This window comes from Crocuta crocuta, unplaced genomic scaffold (genome assembly GCF_008692635.1).
Source record: "Crocuta crocuta isolate KB4526 unplaced genomic scaffold, BGI_CrCroc_1.0 scaffold598, whole genome shotgun sequence".
NCBI lineage: Eukaryota > Metazoa > Chordata > Mammalia > Carnivora > Hyaenidae > Crocuta > Crocuta crocuta.
Window position 1 is genome coordinate 1222535 of NW_027532848.1, and position 17847 is coordinate 1240381.

At 45.2% G+C, this 17847-nt stretch overlaps 1 protein-coding gene across 1 annotated transcript in view; it reads left to right on the plus strand.

Annotated features, from left to right (window-relative positions):
- DMD (dystrophin) overlaps window positions 1-17847 on the plus strand; it is a 637032-nt gene that overhangs the window by 514608 nt on the left and 104577 nt on the right. The window contains exon 14 of the mRNA XM_077745468.1: window positions 12495-12569. Within this exon, the coding sequence (XP_077601594.1) occupies window positions 12495-12569 (75 nt within the window). The remainder of the gene's footprint in view (window positions 1-12494; window positions 12570-17847) is intronic.

Sequence of the window (17847 nt, forward strand, 5' to 3'; positions counted from 1 at the left end):
CAGATCTCTTTGCTGCTAATGTTTTTTGCTCCGCTCCAAGGAGGGTTGCAGGGGGTGGATGATGCTCTATAATTAGTATTCTGCAGCTTGTTGATTACAGTTCAGTTGATGTGTCAGTTAGAAATACATTTCCCTGCACGTAAGAAAACCTCTGACCACCTGACTGTATGTCAGCCACATTGGGGTTGATGGTTTTGCAGAAGCAGGTTTCTGGAGACCGTAGAGAGTTCAGGAAGAGCTCCAGGATATGCCGTCCGAGATGCGTCCGTCTCTATGTCTGTCCTGCTGTGCCATCTTTAGCAACACNGAAAAAGACCTTCCTCTGCCGAGGCTCTTTGTCTTTTCAGTTTGGAAGAGGAAATTCTTCCCTGCAGTTACCTTCCCAGGCGTTGGTCAGACTGCGTTCACATGGCTGCCCCTGGCTGCCTGAGAAAACTGAGGCCCTCCAGCCTTTGTAGTAGAGCACGGCCAGGCAGAAAGAACTTGGAAACGGGCGTTGAGTGAACCATCCTTCGAGAATCTGCCACAGTTTGACACACCCGACTCCTCTTTCTCACGCATAAGCATTTTCTTCGTACTGCCTTTTTCCTTTCTCCCTTTATTCCAACTCCTTATATATCTTGGGAACGTCTTGCTTTCTCTGTCATGTGTGTTTCAGAAAAGAAAGCCAAACTCCAGCTGTAAGGGGTAAGCAAGAGAATCCTAGTGACACACCCACAGCACTGGGAATGGTATTATTTGCAGAAAAATCAGATGTGGAATTCATGTCATCAGCAGCTTCACCCTGGTAAAAGTAGGCAGGTTCCTTTCAGAATCTTATTCAATGTGAGCCCCGTTTATTGCGCCCCAGCATTTATGGCCCTGCGTGCAGTAAACTAACACGGTCCCCCTCTGAGGTCCCCAGATTCTTTACTCATCTTTTCTTCCTCAAGTGAAGCTGTTTCTAATTAGTCATATCAGCCATTTTTGTCAGTATTGGTATAGGTTTTATTTGTGTTTCAAATTGAGGATTGAAATTCACTTTTAGCATTTGTGGGCTCACTTAGAAATGAATCAGGGTTTCATAAAGAGCAGATCGCATATGGAAAATTTTCGGTTCCATTAACCTTCACAATGTTCACTGGAATACACCTTAAATCCTGTTGAAAACTCCTTTTGTGTTGGATATATAAAAAGTGTACACAGCTGTCCGTTTGCATTGTGTGTTTGTGTATGTAGATAAGCTGGCTCACAGAACCAGACTCTGCTGTGTGTGTCTGTTGCTCAGCACGTCACGAGTACCCAGGAAATGCGTACTGGTTTTTTGTGAGTGAATACCTTGTTGTTTGTTTTCCCATGTTTTTAGAAGCCTGAATCTATTTTAGAGGATTTCATTTTTGAGCAATCTCTCCACCTAATGTGGGGCTCAAACCCCCAATCGCAAGATCGAGGATCGCCCACTCCACTGACTGAGCCAGCCGGGCGCCCCTAGGAGCCCAAAACTTTAAGCCATGCACTTAGTTCATGGCTAGGCCCATAATAGGCGCTTAGATAAATGTTAATTGAGGATTTAAATGTATACGTGATTGTCACTTGTTGCGGTGTAGTCAGCACAGCGATTGGAGTTTTGGTTGTGTCTTCCTGTGCGTTCTGATACCGGAAAAGTTAAGTACATTATGGCAGTAGTACTTTTGGTGGCAGAGTCACTCACTTGGACTGCCTTAGTGAAAGGTGGAGTCCAAGGAATTAGTGGCTGGGAAAATTTTGGAAAACCCAGATAGAAATGCTTCCATAGAGTGATCTGACCGAGAGCCAGATAATAGCTGGTTCTTGGAGGACCTTGACAGTTTTGACAAGGACAGGAAAAAGACTGGGTAACTGAAGGGCACATCCACAAGTTTGGGGGAGAGTGAGGGAGTGGCCTTCCTGAGGCTGGCATCTGGAAAGAAAAACCTCTGGGGGCCTAACTGGGAATTTAAATGACTGAAGGTGGCCGGGTGGGACCTGACAAGCTTCTCTTCTGGTAAATGAGCCTCTCTTCTCCTGTTTTCCTGCATGAATGGGAGTTTTCACCTTCTTCCCGAGAAGCAGGACAGTGGAAGTCTCCAAATTTTTAACTCTTGGCAAATCAGTCAGCAGTTCAAAAAACCATTCTGTGAGCCCAAATCAACCAGCCACGCAAATACAAAACAAAACAAAAAAACCCATGTGCAGGCTAAATTCAGCCAGACTGTGACCTTTGGTCTCTGGTTACCAGAGAAATAATCGAAAGAGACTGGAGTTTTGGGAGAAAGATCATCTGTTGAAATCCTGGGAGATAAGGGTGGAGGGAGAAAAAACAAAAACAAAAACCCACAAGCTGAGAAGCTGAGACCCAGGTAGGAACTTGAGAAGGTAGGGGAAGCTTGTTGAGTCTCCAAAACTAGAGACCGCTGAGGAGGAGCCGAACATTGAAGGAGATGAGGAAAATGGCTGCTGTTTAATTTCATCATTAAAGTAGGCTCTTCCCCCAGTTACCCAACCGTGAGAAAGGATGGTAGATTTGAAAAGGTAGTGTCAAGCATATTACCCAGAAAAAGTACTCTTTTCCGATCCAAAAAAAAGTAGGGCGTACAATCATTAAAAAATGATTTGTGAATTTGTTTCTAGGANAATTAAGTCACATTTGATAATTTAAAATGTCTCACCTTTATGATAAAGAGTAAAATTTAATTAAACTGTCTCTGCCCTAGAGAATCGGGGATGTGTGCTCATTTATGAAGAAAGAGAGTGGTAAGATTGGTTAATTAATGAAGTTTAAAATAGAGTAGAGGGAGACAGGGGTAAGTTGAGGAGTTCATGAAGCTGTTCTAGTTCCGCCAGCAGTTGAGTTGCCTAGGTCAGGACCGAGGGCCACACGGGAGAGCAGCAGTCGCAGGTTCTGAGTCAAAGAGGGGGAATCCTATTATTCAGCCATGAAGTCTGTGACGGTCTCCGTCAAGAGGGAGACGAGAAGGAAAGAGCATTGGCTTCATTTGGTGTGGTTATAATTGGAGCATGAAGAAGATGACAAGTAAGACTGATGAGAGATTAATGACCGATTTCGTGACCTTGCTGATTGAAGTGCCTTCCGATGATAAGGATAGCACATCAGGAAGTGCTGGTGGAAGAGCTTTTTCAGTGAGTTGACAGAAGGGAGAAAAAAGGCTGACTAAATGCGGAATTTGGAAGTAGGGAGTGAAGTTAAGGATTTACATTCTTTGGGTATGCTTGGGTATGCTGGCCTGGCCCTTAAGCCCTCTGTTTCGAGAGCTTTATCTCACTCCTCAGCTTACTTATCCCTCACACCCCCATGTCTGGGGCGGCTTCTCCTGAGATGAAACCTCCAGCCTTCTATGAGGCTGAAGCAGGACGTGGCTGAGGTGCTTGGCTGCTTAGGGTGGGGGAGAAAGTGCTGAGGGCTCAAAAGACGAACACTCCTTGTATTGTTCAGCCACGTTACAGCCTTCACAGGAGCCTGGAGCCTCTGAGTTTTGAGACTCCTTGGTGGTGTACACTGGGAAGCTTCTTATTAGCCCCCACCCCTAGTTTGCCCTTCTTCCCCTCATATTGATTTAGGCTTGGGATTTCTCCCATCTCCTAAGTCCGTTTCCGCCAGATCATCTGCCAAGCTTCCAAGATACTGCAGCTGTGGTCTGTTCTCTTCTGCTCTCCAGTTTCGTCCCCCTTCTGTTGGGGAGATGTCCATTTTAATTCTTACACTGTCATCCTAGTAGAGTTTTGGGAATAAGGAGACAGAAACGAGTCGGTTCCCTCTGCCTCGTGTAACTGGAAATCCTAAGAGTTCTGTTCTAACAGTGATGTACAGGGCCCTCACTAGGCCTCTTCCTGCCTACGTTTTGGGCCTCAGGGTGGCCATTCTTCCCCGCTCTCTGAGATTTCACCATTTCGGATCTTCTTAAGATGCTTCATGGTCCATGCTCTTGTCTCCTTGGGAGCCTCCTCTTACACATGCGGGCCTGTGACCTTGTTTTGCTCTTCGCCTCTTTACCTGGTTAATCCGCATTACCCTCCAGGTTTTTGCTGAAACCTCACTTTCTCAGAGCAGCCTGCCTGGCCTGCGTTTCCTTCTCTGTGTCCTCTTGGGAAGTAATGAAACGACAGATGGAGGATTATGGCTCCATGGAGGTCTTTGAAAAAGCTCTACACCAGTTTTGCCTAAATGGTCTTTTTAAATCACGAGTATTATTTTGTATGTATTTCTTGTTGGGCAAGGTTTTGAGAATTAGAGCCGCCCCAGTGCTTTCTGATCAGAAGCTGAAGTAAAAGGAACTTGGCACATTGGGGCACCAGGGTGGCTCAGTCGGTCAAGCGTCTGACTCTTGGTTTTGGCTCAGGTCATGATCTCATGGTTGGTGGGTTTGAGCCCCATGGCAGGCTCCATGCTGACAGTTTCACATTGTTAGCCTTGAGCCTGCTTGGGATTCTCTCTCTTCCTCTCCCTCTCAGCCCTTCCCCCCCACTCTCTCTCTGTGTCTCTCAAAATAAGTAAAATAAAACTTAAGAAAGGAATATGGCACTGGATTGTCAATAGGGGTCAGCTCTCCATTATCTGGGGAGGATGTCAGGCTCCCCAAATGGTATTTATTTATTCATTCGTTCATTCGTTTTATTTAATCTCTACACCCAGCATGAGCTCACCGAGATCCAGAGCCGTGTGCTCTACTGACTGAGCCAACGTGTGCCCTCCCTAAAAGGGTATTTAGCACCCCCCCCAAAAAAAAAAACAAAACTTGACGTGAGCCGTTTGTTACAGAAGCTGCTTTCTCAACTAACCTTTTACCAGAACAGGGAACTGGGAGCAAAACTGACTTGAGTATCCCCTCCTTCAGGAGAACAGTGTTGCCAAGAGGTAGTGAGCCTCTGCTGAGGAAGGCCCGGCCCGAGGAGGCAGCCAGAAAGGCCTCGAGCAAAGCCCCAGTCGGGATTTTGTGCTATCTTTGATTTCACAGTTAGTTGAACTTCTCAATTTTTTAGTTTTTATTTTTTGGTTTATAACCTCTTTCTCTCTTCTACAATTTGAAGGCCACCATGTTTGGACCACAATGGAAAATTCTACAGAGTCATGGGTGGCCAGTAAGTCATACCATTTCCCTTCTGGAAGCATAACTTGGTGGTAATTATAAGCTCACAGACTTGGCTTTCTGAGGTTCTTGGCAACCAGGAAGGTGTAATTCCTGTGGACCTCTGTGTAGATTTACTTTCTCCCCATTTAAGTAAGGCTCTATGTTGATGATGAGGTTTGAATGAGTTTACAATTAAAAAGCCTTCAAGTATATTTTTAAAAATTATAGACCAAGTCTCATGAGTTAATGTACCTCTTCTTTCTCAGCTGATTTTTAAAAGATCAGTTCTAGAAATCCTACCTGTTGTTGAAGGGTTCCCAGTCATTCTCCATTGTACTCTAAAACTCCCGAAGCCTGGCTATGCTGGCTTAACTTGCTTTCAAGGCAGATTTGGTTTAAATTACTCAGTTTATCTCAAGCCTCATTAAGACCCATGGCTCTGGTGTCTTCCAGTGAGTTTGAGCTGGTAAGGATCCTCGCCCTGTGGAGCGCCCGTCAGAACACTGTAGGAAGAGTGAGGCTGGGGAATGAATGCGAGATACGGTCTCAGGTTTCAGCCTCTGCCACCTTCCTGTAAGAGAATGGGTGCTGGGGGCACTGCCTTGTTTTGGCTTCTTTGGAAAATGATGAAAATACACATGCAGTATGGACTTAATTCCTGTGCATGCCAGACATTCTGGTTGGAAATGCACCAAAAATGATCCTACTGCTTCTAAATTGTATTTTTCACTCATGGTCACCTGAATGATTTGGATTACGTTTCTTCTGGGAAACCGGGTTGGTAGGAAGAAACAAAGACTGCAATGCTAATTTAGCTTTTGGGATAATCTTTGGCCATCCAGCTCTTGCCACTCATTAATTTTATGAGGTCATTATCATTCTTTCTACCTAATAGATAAACACACTGAAACTTTGAGCCTTTAAAAAAAACACTCCACAAGCCATTGGAAAGCTGGACCTGAACTAAATTCCTTGTTTTCAATTCTAGACCTCAGTTCAGTCAGAGATAGCAGGAATTTTGAAGTATGATCGACCGGCAGAAACCAGCCGTAAAACCGAAATGAAAAATACCCAAAAAATGGAAATGAAAAGGGCTAATGTCTTATTTCTTATAATATTTTCCAAGTTTTCCCTTGACTTTAAATGCTGAGGTGTTTGGCACTTTTTTTGCAAGAGCATTGTCCAACGTGTAGATTTCTGACTTGAGCTGTCATTCTTCTTTTCTGGCATTTGACACCTTCTCCCACTACCTTCCACAGAATTGGAAGTAAAAAAATCTCACAACAGAAATATTGACCGAAGTCCAGAGAAGTTCCCAGGCTACACAAAGGGGCAACCCCCCTCTCTTACTTGTTTTGGGCTTCAAAGTAAAAGCCAGATGGGCCATCCCTTCAGTAGCTGGTGATCGAACGTGAGAAGGTAGATGGTTTGATATTTGCCCTTGTTCCTTAAGTTTCTAGATTTCTCTATTTTTAGGCTAGAACCAGCCCTGGATAAAATAATTCAAGTCATGAAGAGGAATGTTCAGTTCAGCATTTTTATCCTTCTGAAGTGTGCTTTCTACCAGCTGCCATGGAAACATTGTGTAACTCGTTTCTTGGATAGTCTCACTCCTCTTGAGTTCCGGTTATTGAGCGCTGGTGAGCTCATTACAACTTGGATCCAAGTCCTGGAAAGGCAGCTCCCGGGGAGAGTGGAGGCCAGCCTCCCACGGGGGACAGGAACGGGGAAGGGGGGGTTAGGTTTATTGGGCACGCATACTTCAGCTACCAGGTCAGCTGCAGCCGCAGCCCAGGGCAGTGTCACGTTGTCGGCAGCTGCACCACTCTTGAGATTTCTGCGTGCATCCTACATGCCTTCCCAAGGCAGAGACTTAACTCCTCCAGCTGCAAGCCAGGGGGAGTGGCGCTGCAGATTCCTAGCAACACGGGCGGACTCAAACAACACAGATGGCTATCTCTCTGGAGTAGGGCTTTCGGGGCACCAGAACTCTGTTGTAATTCAGTGATGGTTACTAGATAAACATTTGTATGGCTTCTGTTGCATGATGATGAAAACTCGCTATTTTCCTACCTTCTTTCTTCTGAGATTTCCAGATCGCTGTTGGCGAACCGTGGTGAGGTTGGACTACGGTGCACTGAAGACAGGTGGCAGAAGGGCAGTGGGTGGGGGGTACACTGAAAGGGGGTCAGGGAGGATAAACTGAAGGCAGAACGGCATAGTTAGAAGGATTTGGAAGGGAACAGAGTTCGAACTGCTTTAGGGAAGCTGAGAGAGCTGCTAGAGCAGGAACGTGGCGGATGCTCGTCTCGGAGAGCATTCCGTAGTGAACCGCACCCTGAAAGAGGCAGATCGTCCTTGCCTCTCCCTCTTGGATCCGTAGCTTGTGGTGGAGTTGGCCAGTTCTTGAAATAAACTGTAAAACATGTCTGAAGCTTCTGACCTCGTTTAGATCATTTGTTCTCAATCCTGAATGGAACCCAGAAAATTGGAAAAGGGACAGTATTGGGGTCATAAGAGAAGGATCTTAGTTTTAGGAAAGAAGGAAGCGAGTAGACTAGGCCAGTGAGTTAAGGGGCAATTGAAAAGGAGGCTTAGAAAGGACGAGAAAAACAGGAGAAAGTTCTGCCAGTGTCTTCTGCTAAGATGTTTGATCAGCACACAGGTCACACTCCACACTTTTGTTTAAGTCAGTGAGTGGAAGGAAATTTGGAGTTGGAGGCCTGTTCTTGGAAAGTGCTGCGGGACGGTGGTAAAGGAAGAGTGACCTGTTCTTGACAAGAAGGGCGTCCCCGTGTTTCCATGTTGCTTATTTTACAAAGGATCCAGAGGGGCTCGTTCATGAGCTTGTGAAGGATGGAACTCTGCGCCACCAAGTGTGGGAAAGTCTGATCAGACTGGTGGATGGGTTTAGACTCTTGTAGAGGAGGGGGCAGGAATTAGTGTCTTGTGGATTAGTGCGACAAGACCTGGGGTGGCTGAGACCACCCAAAAAGGTAAGCAGTGATGACCGGGGAAAAGAGACAAAGGAAGAGTCACTGCTCTCATGGGAGAGCGATCATAAAGGGCAGTCAGGGGTGGGGGGAGTCAAAGTCGAAGGGTGGGGGACCTAGGTGAATCCAGTTCGCCTGAGCAGAGCACAAGCTTTAAGGAGAAGAGTCAGTTCACTTGGAGGAGAGGGAATCTGTACCTATCGCCTCTCAAGGAGAACACTTTTAGACACTTTTAGTATATTGAGTACTTTTTATTGGTGTTTATCATAAACAAGAGACCTGCAGATAGATCCCAGGGGTGAAGTTTTGGGTTAATTGGTCCTAATTGTCATTAAATAATCTCCTAAAAGTCCACAAAGTGGAACTTGAGAAAGACACAAGAACAAAAGACAACGCGTACTTGAACTTTAGCAACATGAAACCAGAAATTTCATTAATTCTGAAATTCATTAATTTAATTTCATTAAAAGGTACCATTGCAGTATGGATTGTACCCGAAGGACCATCTAAACCACCCAGGGGTTTGTTAAAATGTTGATTCTGATTCATGGATCTGGGTGCGGCCAACGATTCGGCATTTCTGACAAGGTCCTGAGAGGTGCTCATGCTCTTGGTTCTCAGATGACACTTCGGGTACCTAAGACCCACACAGGTTCTCTTTCGTGCCAGTTCATAGCCATGCGTAGTTAGATGTGGTTTGGGGGTGTTGTCTTACCCTCACCTGCCTACCAGTTTATAATGAAAGCAAGTCTCAGAACAGACTCTGGAACAAAAGAACATTGCTTAGCCACGGGGCATAAAACAGTCTTGTATGCCAAAGTCACGGTGAATCCCCAGCCTGGCTTTTTCGGTGCTTGCCACGAGAGCCTTACAGTGCATGGCCACAGCCCTCTCACACAGTGGGGCCCAGAGTGTGGCCCTGGGACCAGCCACATCAGAATTGCCTAGAAACTCGTTAGAGATGCAGATTGTCAGGCCCTCTCCAGGTCTACAGAATAAGAAAATCGGGGAGCAGGGCCTGGGAAGTTGTTAAAGCCTCCCTACCCCGGTAATTCTGATGTGTGCTCAAGTTTGAGAATCCCTGCTCTAACAGCCGTGTTCTGCTGACCGCCTAACTGAATTCCCACAACCAACAATTCAGTGACCTGCAGGTGGACATTTTGGAATCCAGCCTAGGGCACCGTTTCTGTAGGTGGTGAGCCTGCTAGATTCTTCTCATAGCCTGATAATGGAAGGGCGGCGAATGTTTCTAAACCTTTTCCAACGGTCCTCGCATTTCGCAAACCACTAATATCACCAATGCAAACCTTTCTTATATTAATTGGAATAATTAATGAATCCCCTGGTGTAATAGGAGCTAAATATAGCTGAAGTGCTTAGAGTGGCCACCTCTGGAGTGAGGCTTTTTGATGCATTGCTCGCTAACCGCCCCTAGAGTGTGCATTCCTGATTAAGACAGCTGACTGCCTCTGCGTTGTAGCTTAAGCTAACACACACCCGTGTCATATGTACTGGCCACGTGAGGGTTTTCTTTCAACTCCTGAAATGTACTTTATTAAGGCATGATTTACTCACAATAAAATCCACGTGTGGTAAGCCTATATATAGGTAGAGTTTTGACGAATGTATACACTCACATAACCTCTACACCAGTCAAGATTGTGTAACATTTTGGTCGCTTACGAAATAATCTTGTGTGTTTTGGAGTCAGTCCCCCACCCCACCCCAGGCTACCAGCTTATCTGTCTTCTCTCAATATTGGTGAGGTTTGCCTATTCTAGCTTTTCAGATAAGTGGTGTCAAACAGTATTTACTCTTTTTGCCTGGCTTGTACTGAGCATCGTGTTTTTCCGGACAATTCACATTGCTGAATTATCAGTAGTGAGTTCCTTTTCAGCTCCGAGTAGCGTTGCACTGTAGGACTACACCGCAGTCTCTGTTCGCTCTCCTGCTGCTTTGTTGCCAAGATTGTAGCTATTGTGGATAAAGCTACTACTGTGGACATCCATGTCCACATCTTTTAGTGGACATGCTTTTATTTCTTTTGGGTAAATCTCCAGGAGTGGAATAGCTGGGTCATAAGAGAGATGTATGTTTAATTTCATAGGAAACCACCAAACTGGTTTCCTGAAGTGGTTGGACTTTGTTCCATTCCCACCAGCAGTGTGTGAAGGATTCCAGTTGCTCCATATCCTCTCCACTATTATGATCAGGCTTGTTGATCGTTAAGCTGAATATCTTAAATATCTTTTATTGAGAGACAGTGCATGAGAGGGGGAGACAGAGAATCCAGAGCAGGCTCCAGGCTCTGAGCTGCCAGCACAAAGCCTGACACAGGGTTCGAACTCATATGACGCCAGCCGAAGTCGGACACCCAACCAACTGAGCCACCCAGGTGCCCCGTATGCTGAAGATTTTAAAGTAAATTACAGACATTGTTTCTCTTCCCCCAATGTCAAGTCAGCTTTTCGAGTTTGGTCTCTACAAAGGCCCCGAAGCCGATGATGTTGACCCAGGCGAGTCGGGTGTGCATTACATTATTTCCCTTCCCTAACCCCCAGTTAGAATTAGTGTCGTGGCTGCCATTTGATTGTGGCAGTTAGTCATGTTTGCCAGTGTGGCTTTTTGGTTCCTTTCATTCTTTTGTTCATGTATTCCTCCATTCTGTCACCAGTTCACTAGCGGCAGGAGACCTGCTTTTTCAGAAAGCACTTGTATACTAAGTCACTGGGAGAGATGACAGAAGGAGGAGAGAGGGTAGTTGTCTTCAAGGAGCTTTTTGGAACTGGGTTCCAGAAACATAACTGCACAGAAATGGTAACACAGAAATACAGCCCAGTGTCCTTCAGGCTTGCACACCCTTGAGTCGGGGCATTATCTAAGTAAAGCTTCCTGCTGGGGGAGGGGAGGTGGGCCTTGATAGACTGGTGGCCGAGATCGATGAGATGTTAATCTGGGCTGAATATTAGAATGATTGCACCTTAGAATATAGATTAAATGTTTATATTAGTCCCAGTTATATTTTAAAATACATCACAGACACTAAGACATTGTCAAAAGGTTAACAGTACATATCTTTGGGTAATGGGATTATAGGTGATTTGCTTACTTAATGTTATATTTTTTAATGTCCAGGTTGTCCACAGTGAGCATGTGTAACTTTGATCATCAGAGAAAAGTATGATATTAAATGGGTGATGGGGATTAAGCAGGGCACTTGGTGTGATGAGCCCTGGGTGTTGTATAGGAGTGATGAATCACTGGTTCTGCACCCGAAACTAATATTGCACTGTTTGTTAACTGGAATTCAGAGAAAAACATGGGGGAAAAAATCACCACTTGAATAAACCTGGTACTCATTCTTTAAAGCCTGAAGCTCTTCCACTGTGATTTTTAAATTATGCAAACATGCTTTTTAATTACCTGAGATCTTTGTCTTAAAGTTCTGTCTTTTTTGTATTGTCATTAATGAAATGTTCTTTTAAATAGTACTGTGAAAACAAAGTCATCTATACTTCTAAAGAAAACAGAAAAACTCAAAAAATACTGTATTTCCCCTTGATTGTTTAAGTTCTATTAGCTATTTCAAAAATAGATTCCTTGTTCTCTTTTAATTGTGTAGCCAAGATCCACTCCAATAGACCCAAGGTTATAGTCTAAAAGAGAAAGACTCCCTGAGTGTCTGTTCCCTTTTAGGAATAAGGACTACATGGCTGTTGGGCCAGCGGGCTCTGCTCCTGGAGCCCTTCACAGAACTTAGCCTTCCTGATTGTCAGACAGCAAAACGGCATTTTTTTTTGTTTTTTGCTTTTCCCACATTGACAAATTTTCTTAAATGTTTGTTTGATATTTTTTACTTATTTTTGAGAAAGAGCATGAGCGGGAGAAGGGCAGAGAGAGAGGGAAACACAATCCAAAGCAGGATCCAGGCTCTGAGCTGTCAGCAGAGAGCCCGATGCAGGGCTCAAACTCTCGAACTGCGAGATTGTGACCTGAACCAAAGTCAGATGCTTAACCAGCTGAGCCGCCCAGGCTCCCCTGACAGAATTTTTAAACTTGGGGGATATACAAAAGATTTTTCTCTCTATGTTACTGTTGTTATTATTTCTTTTTTTTTCTTTTAATGTTTTTTATTTATTTCTGAGAGAGACAGACAGACAGACAGCGTGAGCAGGGGAGGGTCAGAGAGAGTGGGAGATACAGAATCCAAAACAGGCTCCAGGCTCTGAGCTAGCTGTCAGCACAGAGTCCGACACAGGGCTCAAACCCACAAACTGTGAGGTCACGACCTGAGCCAAAGTTGGACGCTTACCCGACTGAGTCACCCAGGCTCATGTTGTTATTTCTAAACGTTTGGAGTTTATGTACTTTCTGATGAAATAACAAATGATCTTTCTTCTGTCCCTTTTTTCCTCAGCTGACCTGAATAATGTCAGGTTCTCAGCTTATAGGACGGCCATGAAACTCCGAAGACTGCAGAAGGCCCTTTGCTGTGAGTATTACCAGTGCTTGGAGCACATGATGGTTCCTCTTTGCTTTAAAAAAAAAAAAAATGGATTCAGGTGTATTTTCACTTGAAGAGGGGGAGAAATAGCTATCACAAATCCAGCTGTAACATAGAATTCCCTTTAGTAAGGTGTCTGTGGCCTAGGGTGCCCCGCGACTCCTTTGTAATATTACGTAGGATCTCTCCTTTGTCACCGTTCCTTGATTGGACAAGGTGTTTGTACTTTTTATTTCCAGCTAATGACACTGGCTTCGAGAATTACCTTTATTAAACTTGAAATATCTCCCCCTCTTCTGCCTTTGCTGGTGCTTCTCCTAAATGGAACATAGTAGTAGAAGACAATGTCTGCACTAGCCGTACATTTCACAGGTGTGAGAATGTTATTAGTTTGACTGCCGATGTTTAGATGAATGATGTGTTAAGAGTCCAGATGACGGGCTAGTTTCTCTGCTTTGGCTAAATATCCTACCTCAGCGGGGAAATCCTGGCATGTCTTACACCCCGTGTCTTCGTCTCATAGTTTATTTATAACTCCGCTATCATCAAGGTGAAGTAGAACGTATTATTTAAGGGCCCGTGTGCACTGAGGATATAGAAGCATGAAAGAGACAGGTACAGGCCCTACCGGGATGGAACTCGTAGTCTAATGAGGGAGATCCAGGGGGTTCGTGAAGTCTGGAGACATAGGTGAATGAGTAGAAGACCATTGAGAATGTGTACAACTTAAAAAAAAAAAGCTAAGTGATACCATTTGTGTTCACACACTTGATGGGCACCTTGAGGAAGAGTGAAGAGATGGTTTCAAAGTCCTGTATTTAGTTATGCGACAGTAGAATAGGGGTACTATGAGACCAGCTAGGTGTGGGGGTGAGTTTCAGAGAGGCTTTGCTTGAAGAAGTAGTGCCTGAGCCCTGTGAGTCCCTAAGGGTTAGTAGAGCTCGCTCTAGGAGTGTTCTCTCTGGAAGGAGTCGCATGTGCTGATGTGTTCAGGAGCTTAAAATACTGGAGCCCGGCCGAAGCACAGAGTCCCAAGAAGGGGCTCTGGTGAAACATTTGGCTGGAGAGATGGGTAGGAGGCAGACTGTGAAAGGCTTTTGAAATGTATGTAGAGTTTAGAGGTCAGTGGGGAGCCACGCAAGGGGATGACATGGTGGGATTTTCATTTAGCAGGATCATTGTGTCTGTGCACTTAGAGTATGGTGGGCTGTGCACCTGCCCCGAGAGACTGGGTTGAGCAGTCGTGGTACTTTAAATTGGCAACGTGGTGGCCTGAACGGATGCGGGAGGAATGGAGAGAAGTGGAGACAGTGGAGAAATACTTAGGAGGTGAACTTGACAGGCCTTAGCGATGCAGTTCATGGGGTGGGTGAAGGGGACCCAGGGAAGCTACTAGGTGCTCACTTGGGTGACTTGGGGCCCTGCCCAGTGAGGGGGGAATGGGTGTAAAGCTGTGATGGTCAGAAGAAATAGACAAATAATATTTAGGACTCATGAGCGTGTAGATGTTCAGGGAGAGTGTGTAGAGGGAGAAGAAAAGAGTATTTGGGATAGAGGACGAACAGTGTAGAGAGGGAACTGCAAAGGGGTGGCCAGAGGGGGAGAAGGAAGATGCCAAGAAGGAGAGGACCACGCACCGTGTAGGAGGGAAGTGGCTGTGGCCGCTGGGGATGCATGTTGGTGGGAGGCCAGCATGAAGTTGGTGCAAGTGCCTTTTGGATTTTGCGACAAGGAGTTCAGTACTACAGTTAGATTTTTACTTTTTTTATATTTATTTTTTTAATGTTTCTTTATTTTTGAGAGAGAGAGAGAGAGCAAGTGAGCATGAGCAGGGGAGGGGCAGAGAGAGAGGGAGACACAGAATTTGAAGCAGACTCCAGGCTCTGAGCTGTCGGCGCAGAGCCTGTCGTGGGGCTCAAACTCACCTGCGAGATCAAGACTTGGGCCGAAGTCAGATGCCTAACTGACTGAGCCACCCAGGCGCCCCTCTACAGTGAGATTTTTAGAACCGTGGTGGAGGGGATACAGTGGACTTAAAAGTAAATGCAAAGGGGATGAGAAGATGGTTGTAATGGCCAGTTCTTAGAGAAACTTATTTTGAAGGAGAAAGGAAGAAGAGTGGCAATCAGCTGGTGTGGACCGAATACCTGAAATGTAAGTACTTAGAAGTTGAGAGACACTTGTGTCCATTTAAATATTTATTTATTTTGAGAGAGAGAGAGAGTGAGCACACACAAGCTGGGGAGGGGAAGAGAGAGAGCGGGAGAGAGAATCCCCAGGAGGCTCTGTGCTGTCAGTGCAGAGCCCAGGGTGGAGCTCGAGCTCACAAACCACAAGATCATGACCTGAACCGAGGTCAAGAGTTGAGGTCAAGAGTTGGAGAGTTAACCACTTGAGCCACCCAAGTGCCCCTTGAGTCCATTTAATTGAAGATGAGAAGAGAGGATGAGATAATAAACAATGGGAGTTCTCAGAGCGTAGGGGAGGTAATCTAGGACCCACTAGAAGGAACGGGCACGTCTCTGCTGCTGTAATGGGAGAGTGATGCGGAAGGGATCTTTGCAGGTCCCGGTGGCTAGGGAGACCCAGCTGCAGGAAGGTGTGGGAAGCCATGCAGAGGTGTGTTTTCTGCGTGAAGGCAGAGTTCTCTGCTGCGATGGCGAGCCGAAGGCGAGAGGGTTGTGGGTGGGTTCCCATTTCTGGAGAATAAGAGAGAAGAGGGCCAATTTGAGCAGCGGTGTTAGGAGCCCAGCCTGCTCAGTGTTCTGCAGCAGTACCAGTCTGCATGGGTGTGGCGTTTCTCCAGGCTCGCTCAGTACTCAGGAGCCAGGTAGGACCAGCCCAGGTGGGCAGAGGACAGCTGGGCAAGAGAAGTGAGGATTTGAGCAAAAGAACGATTACGTGGTTGAAGTGATGTCTGTCAAGGCCGCCACATTGGGTAGGAGAAGCTATGAATTCATATGGAAGCTGGTCATCAGGAGGTCGAAGGATCAAGAGGCTGACTCTTCAGGGAGCGATAGGAAGAGGTGGTGTGGAAGTAACTGGAAAGCTGAGAGGCTGTGGTCAGAGAGGAGCATAGCTAAACAGTTTCACAAGTGAAGCAGGTCCAGGTGACTAGGGGCTGTGACTATTTGTATGGGTGGAGTAGACGTGAACTTGTATGGAGATGAAACAGGAAGTCAGAGAAGTGAAGCCAGGATGGTGGACAAGTCATCTCACCCATGTTGAAGCCATCCAGAGGTGGGGCCAGAACTGGGGAAGAGAGAACTGTGAACCTGGGATGCCAAGGGTTCACGAATGAAGGCGCCTCACCCAGGGGTCTGCAGAGCCTCCGGGGTGACTTCCCCCCCAGAGATGAGGAAGAACCATCCCAGAAGTGAAATTCCTTGGGAGGAGAGAGTCAGCTTCTCTTTATCTGGGCGTCGCCAGTGCTTAGCACAAAGCCTGGCGCACAGTAAGGTCTAAAATGCTTTTTCATGGAATGAATGCATGAACAAAAGTAAATTTAGGCTTCTGTTTCCATATAGCTTATAGTCTGAAGCTATCATTTTTCAGCTATATAGCCGCCAAGTTTAAGTGGTTTTTAAAGGGCTCCCCAGGCCTGGGATTTCCTCTGGGACCGTTAATGTACCCTAGCTGGAAAGAGATAATGCTTTCCATTGATAAAGGGATAATTATGAACCTGTTACTGTAAAGGTTTTATAGTATATAGTATATTTCTGTGAGATCCTGAAAGTTTGAAGAGATAATCAGCTATTTCAGGTCAGAATCTGAAAAAGCCCAGGAAGAGACAGGATGGGAAACCTTCTACTGTCTCTTTTCCTAATGTGGCTTTGTACCTTAGATTTAGACATTATGCGTTTCTCCTGTTAAATGATGATTCTATTCACAAATATGTCCAATTTTCTGTCATTTCAGTATATTTGAAAATTTCCAGTAAATTTTGGGAAAGAGGAGGGATTTGGTATTATAAAAAAGTGTGGCTGTTTGAGGTTACAACCTCATCGTCAAGTTCAGCTTCGAGTGTAGGACGTAGACGTTCCATGTGTAAACTGATTGGAAACTCTCAGCATTTCCTTTCTGATCATGACTCTTCTCCTATATGAAAAAGGTTGAGGGATAGCCCACCTAGGGTGTATTTATCTCAATTAAGTACTGGATTCCAAGAATGGCAAGAGGGTTCCCCATGTAATCTGACTATAGGATGAAGAGTTTGCCCGTCCTTTTATTATTGAAACCGTCTGTGGTCACATTACTTAACTAAGTGTTCAGTAGATGATTTAAGAATTTCCTCTTAACTTGGTATTTTCTTAGGCTTATCTTTCTGCCTTTCTGTCATTTAAAGGGCTACTGTCTGTGGTCCAGGCAAATAAAACTTGTCCTGGCTAGCTTTTCCAACTGAAGGTCGTTTCTACCAGCTTTTGCTTTAGTGAGAACTAATGGCGTTATCTCAGGGATTTCCTGATGCCAGTGAAGAGTCTGAATTACCGATGCCTTAGGAAATACGCTATCTCCATGAAGTGCTTGGTCTTAGATTTTTTTCACTTCACTATCAAAGCGGCAGTATTGCAGAAACCCGAATAACACAGTTGTTTGCACTATGGAGAATTCGCTATTTAAGTTGCAAGCTTCACCATCGGCTTATAATATCCCCAGTTTGTAATCGGTTTAATGTTGTGTGACTCCATACTGCCTTTCAACGCACTGTGAATGAAAATTAAACTCAACGGAAAAGCAGAGACAAAGAGAAAATCTTGGTAAGAGGGATTTATAAGCAGGTTCATATGCCCAATCCCCCCCTACTCCTGAAAGTTCAGAAGAAGATAATCTGAGCTTTTTCTCAGTCTGTTGTTCTCGTAACATCCTTTAGGTGTGTGGCTTCTAAAATTAAAAATATAGCCAACCTCTAAGAGCAGAAATAAGAAAAAAAAAACTCACTTAACAGAGCACATGTATTTAGTTTATTAGCGTGTGGTGGGTTGGAGAGAGCCCAAACCATAGGGCTAAATATACTGCAGTTGATAAATGTGACAGATATTCTGCAAACAAGGAATCGAGAACAATTTGCTTCTGTTCAGCAACTGACTCACATAGTAGAGAGATTTTGTACAGCCTGGAGTTGTCTGAATCAAGTCACACTGCCGGACTTAGCCTCACCGCGACCAAGCAGGTGGAAGATTTGCTCCCTGCTTGGTGAATGTGCCTCACCTTTAGAGAGGCTGGCTAACAGTGGCTAACGAAGACCGTCAGGATCTATGAGAGCGTG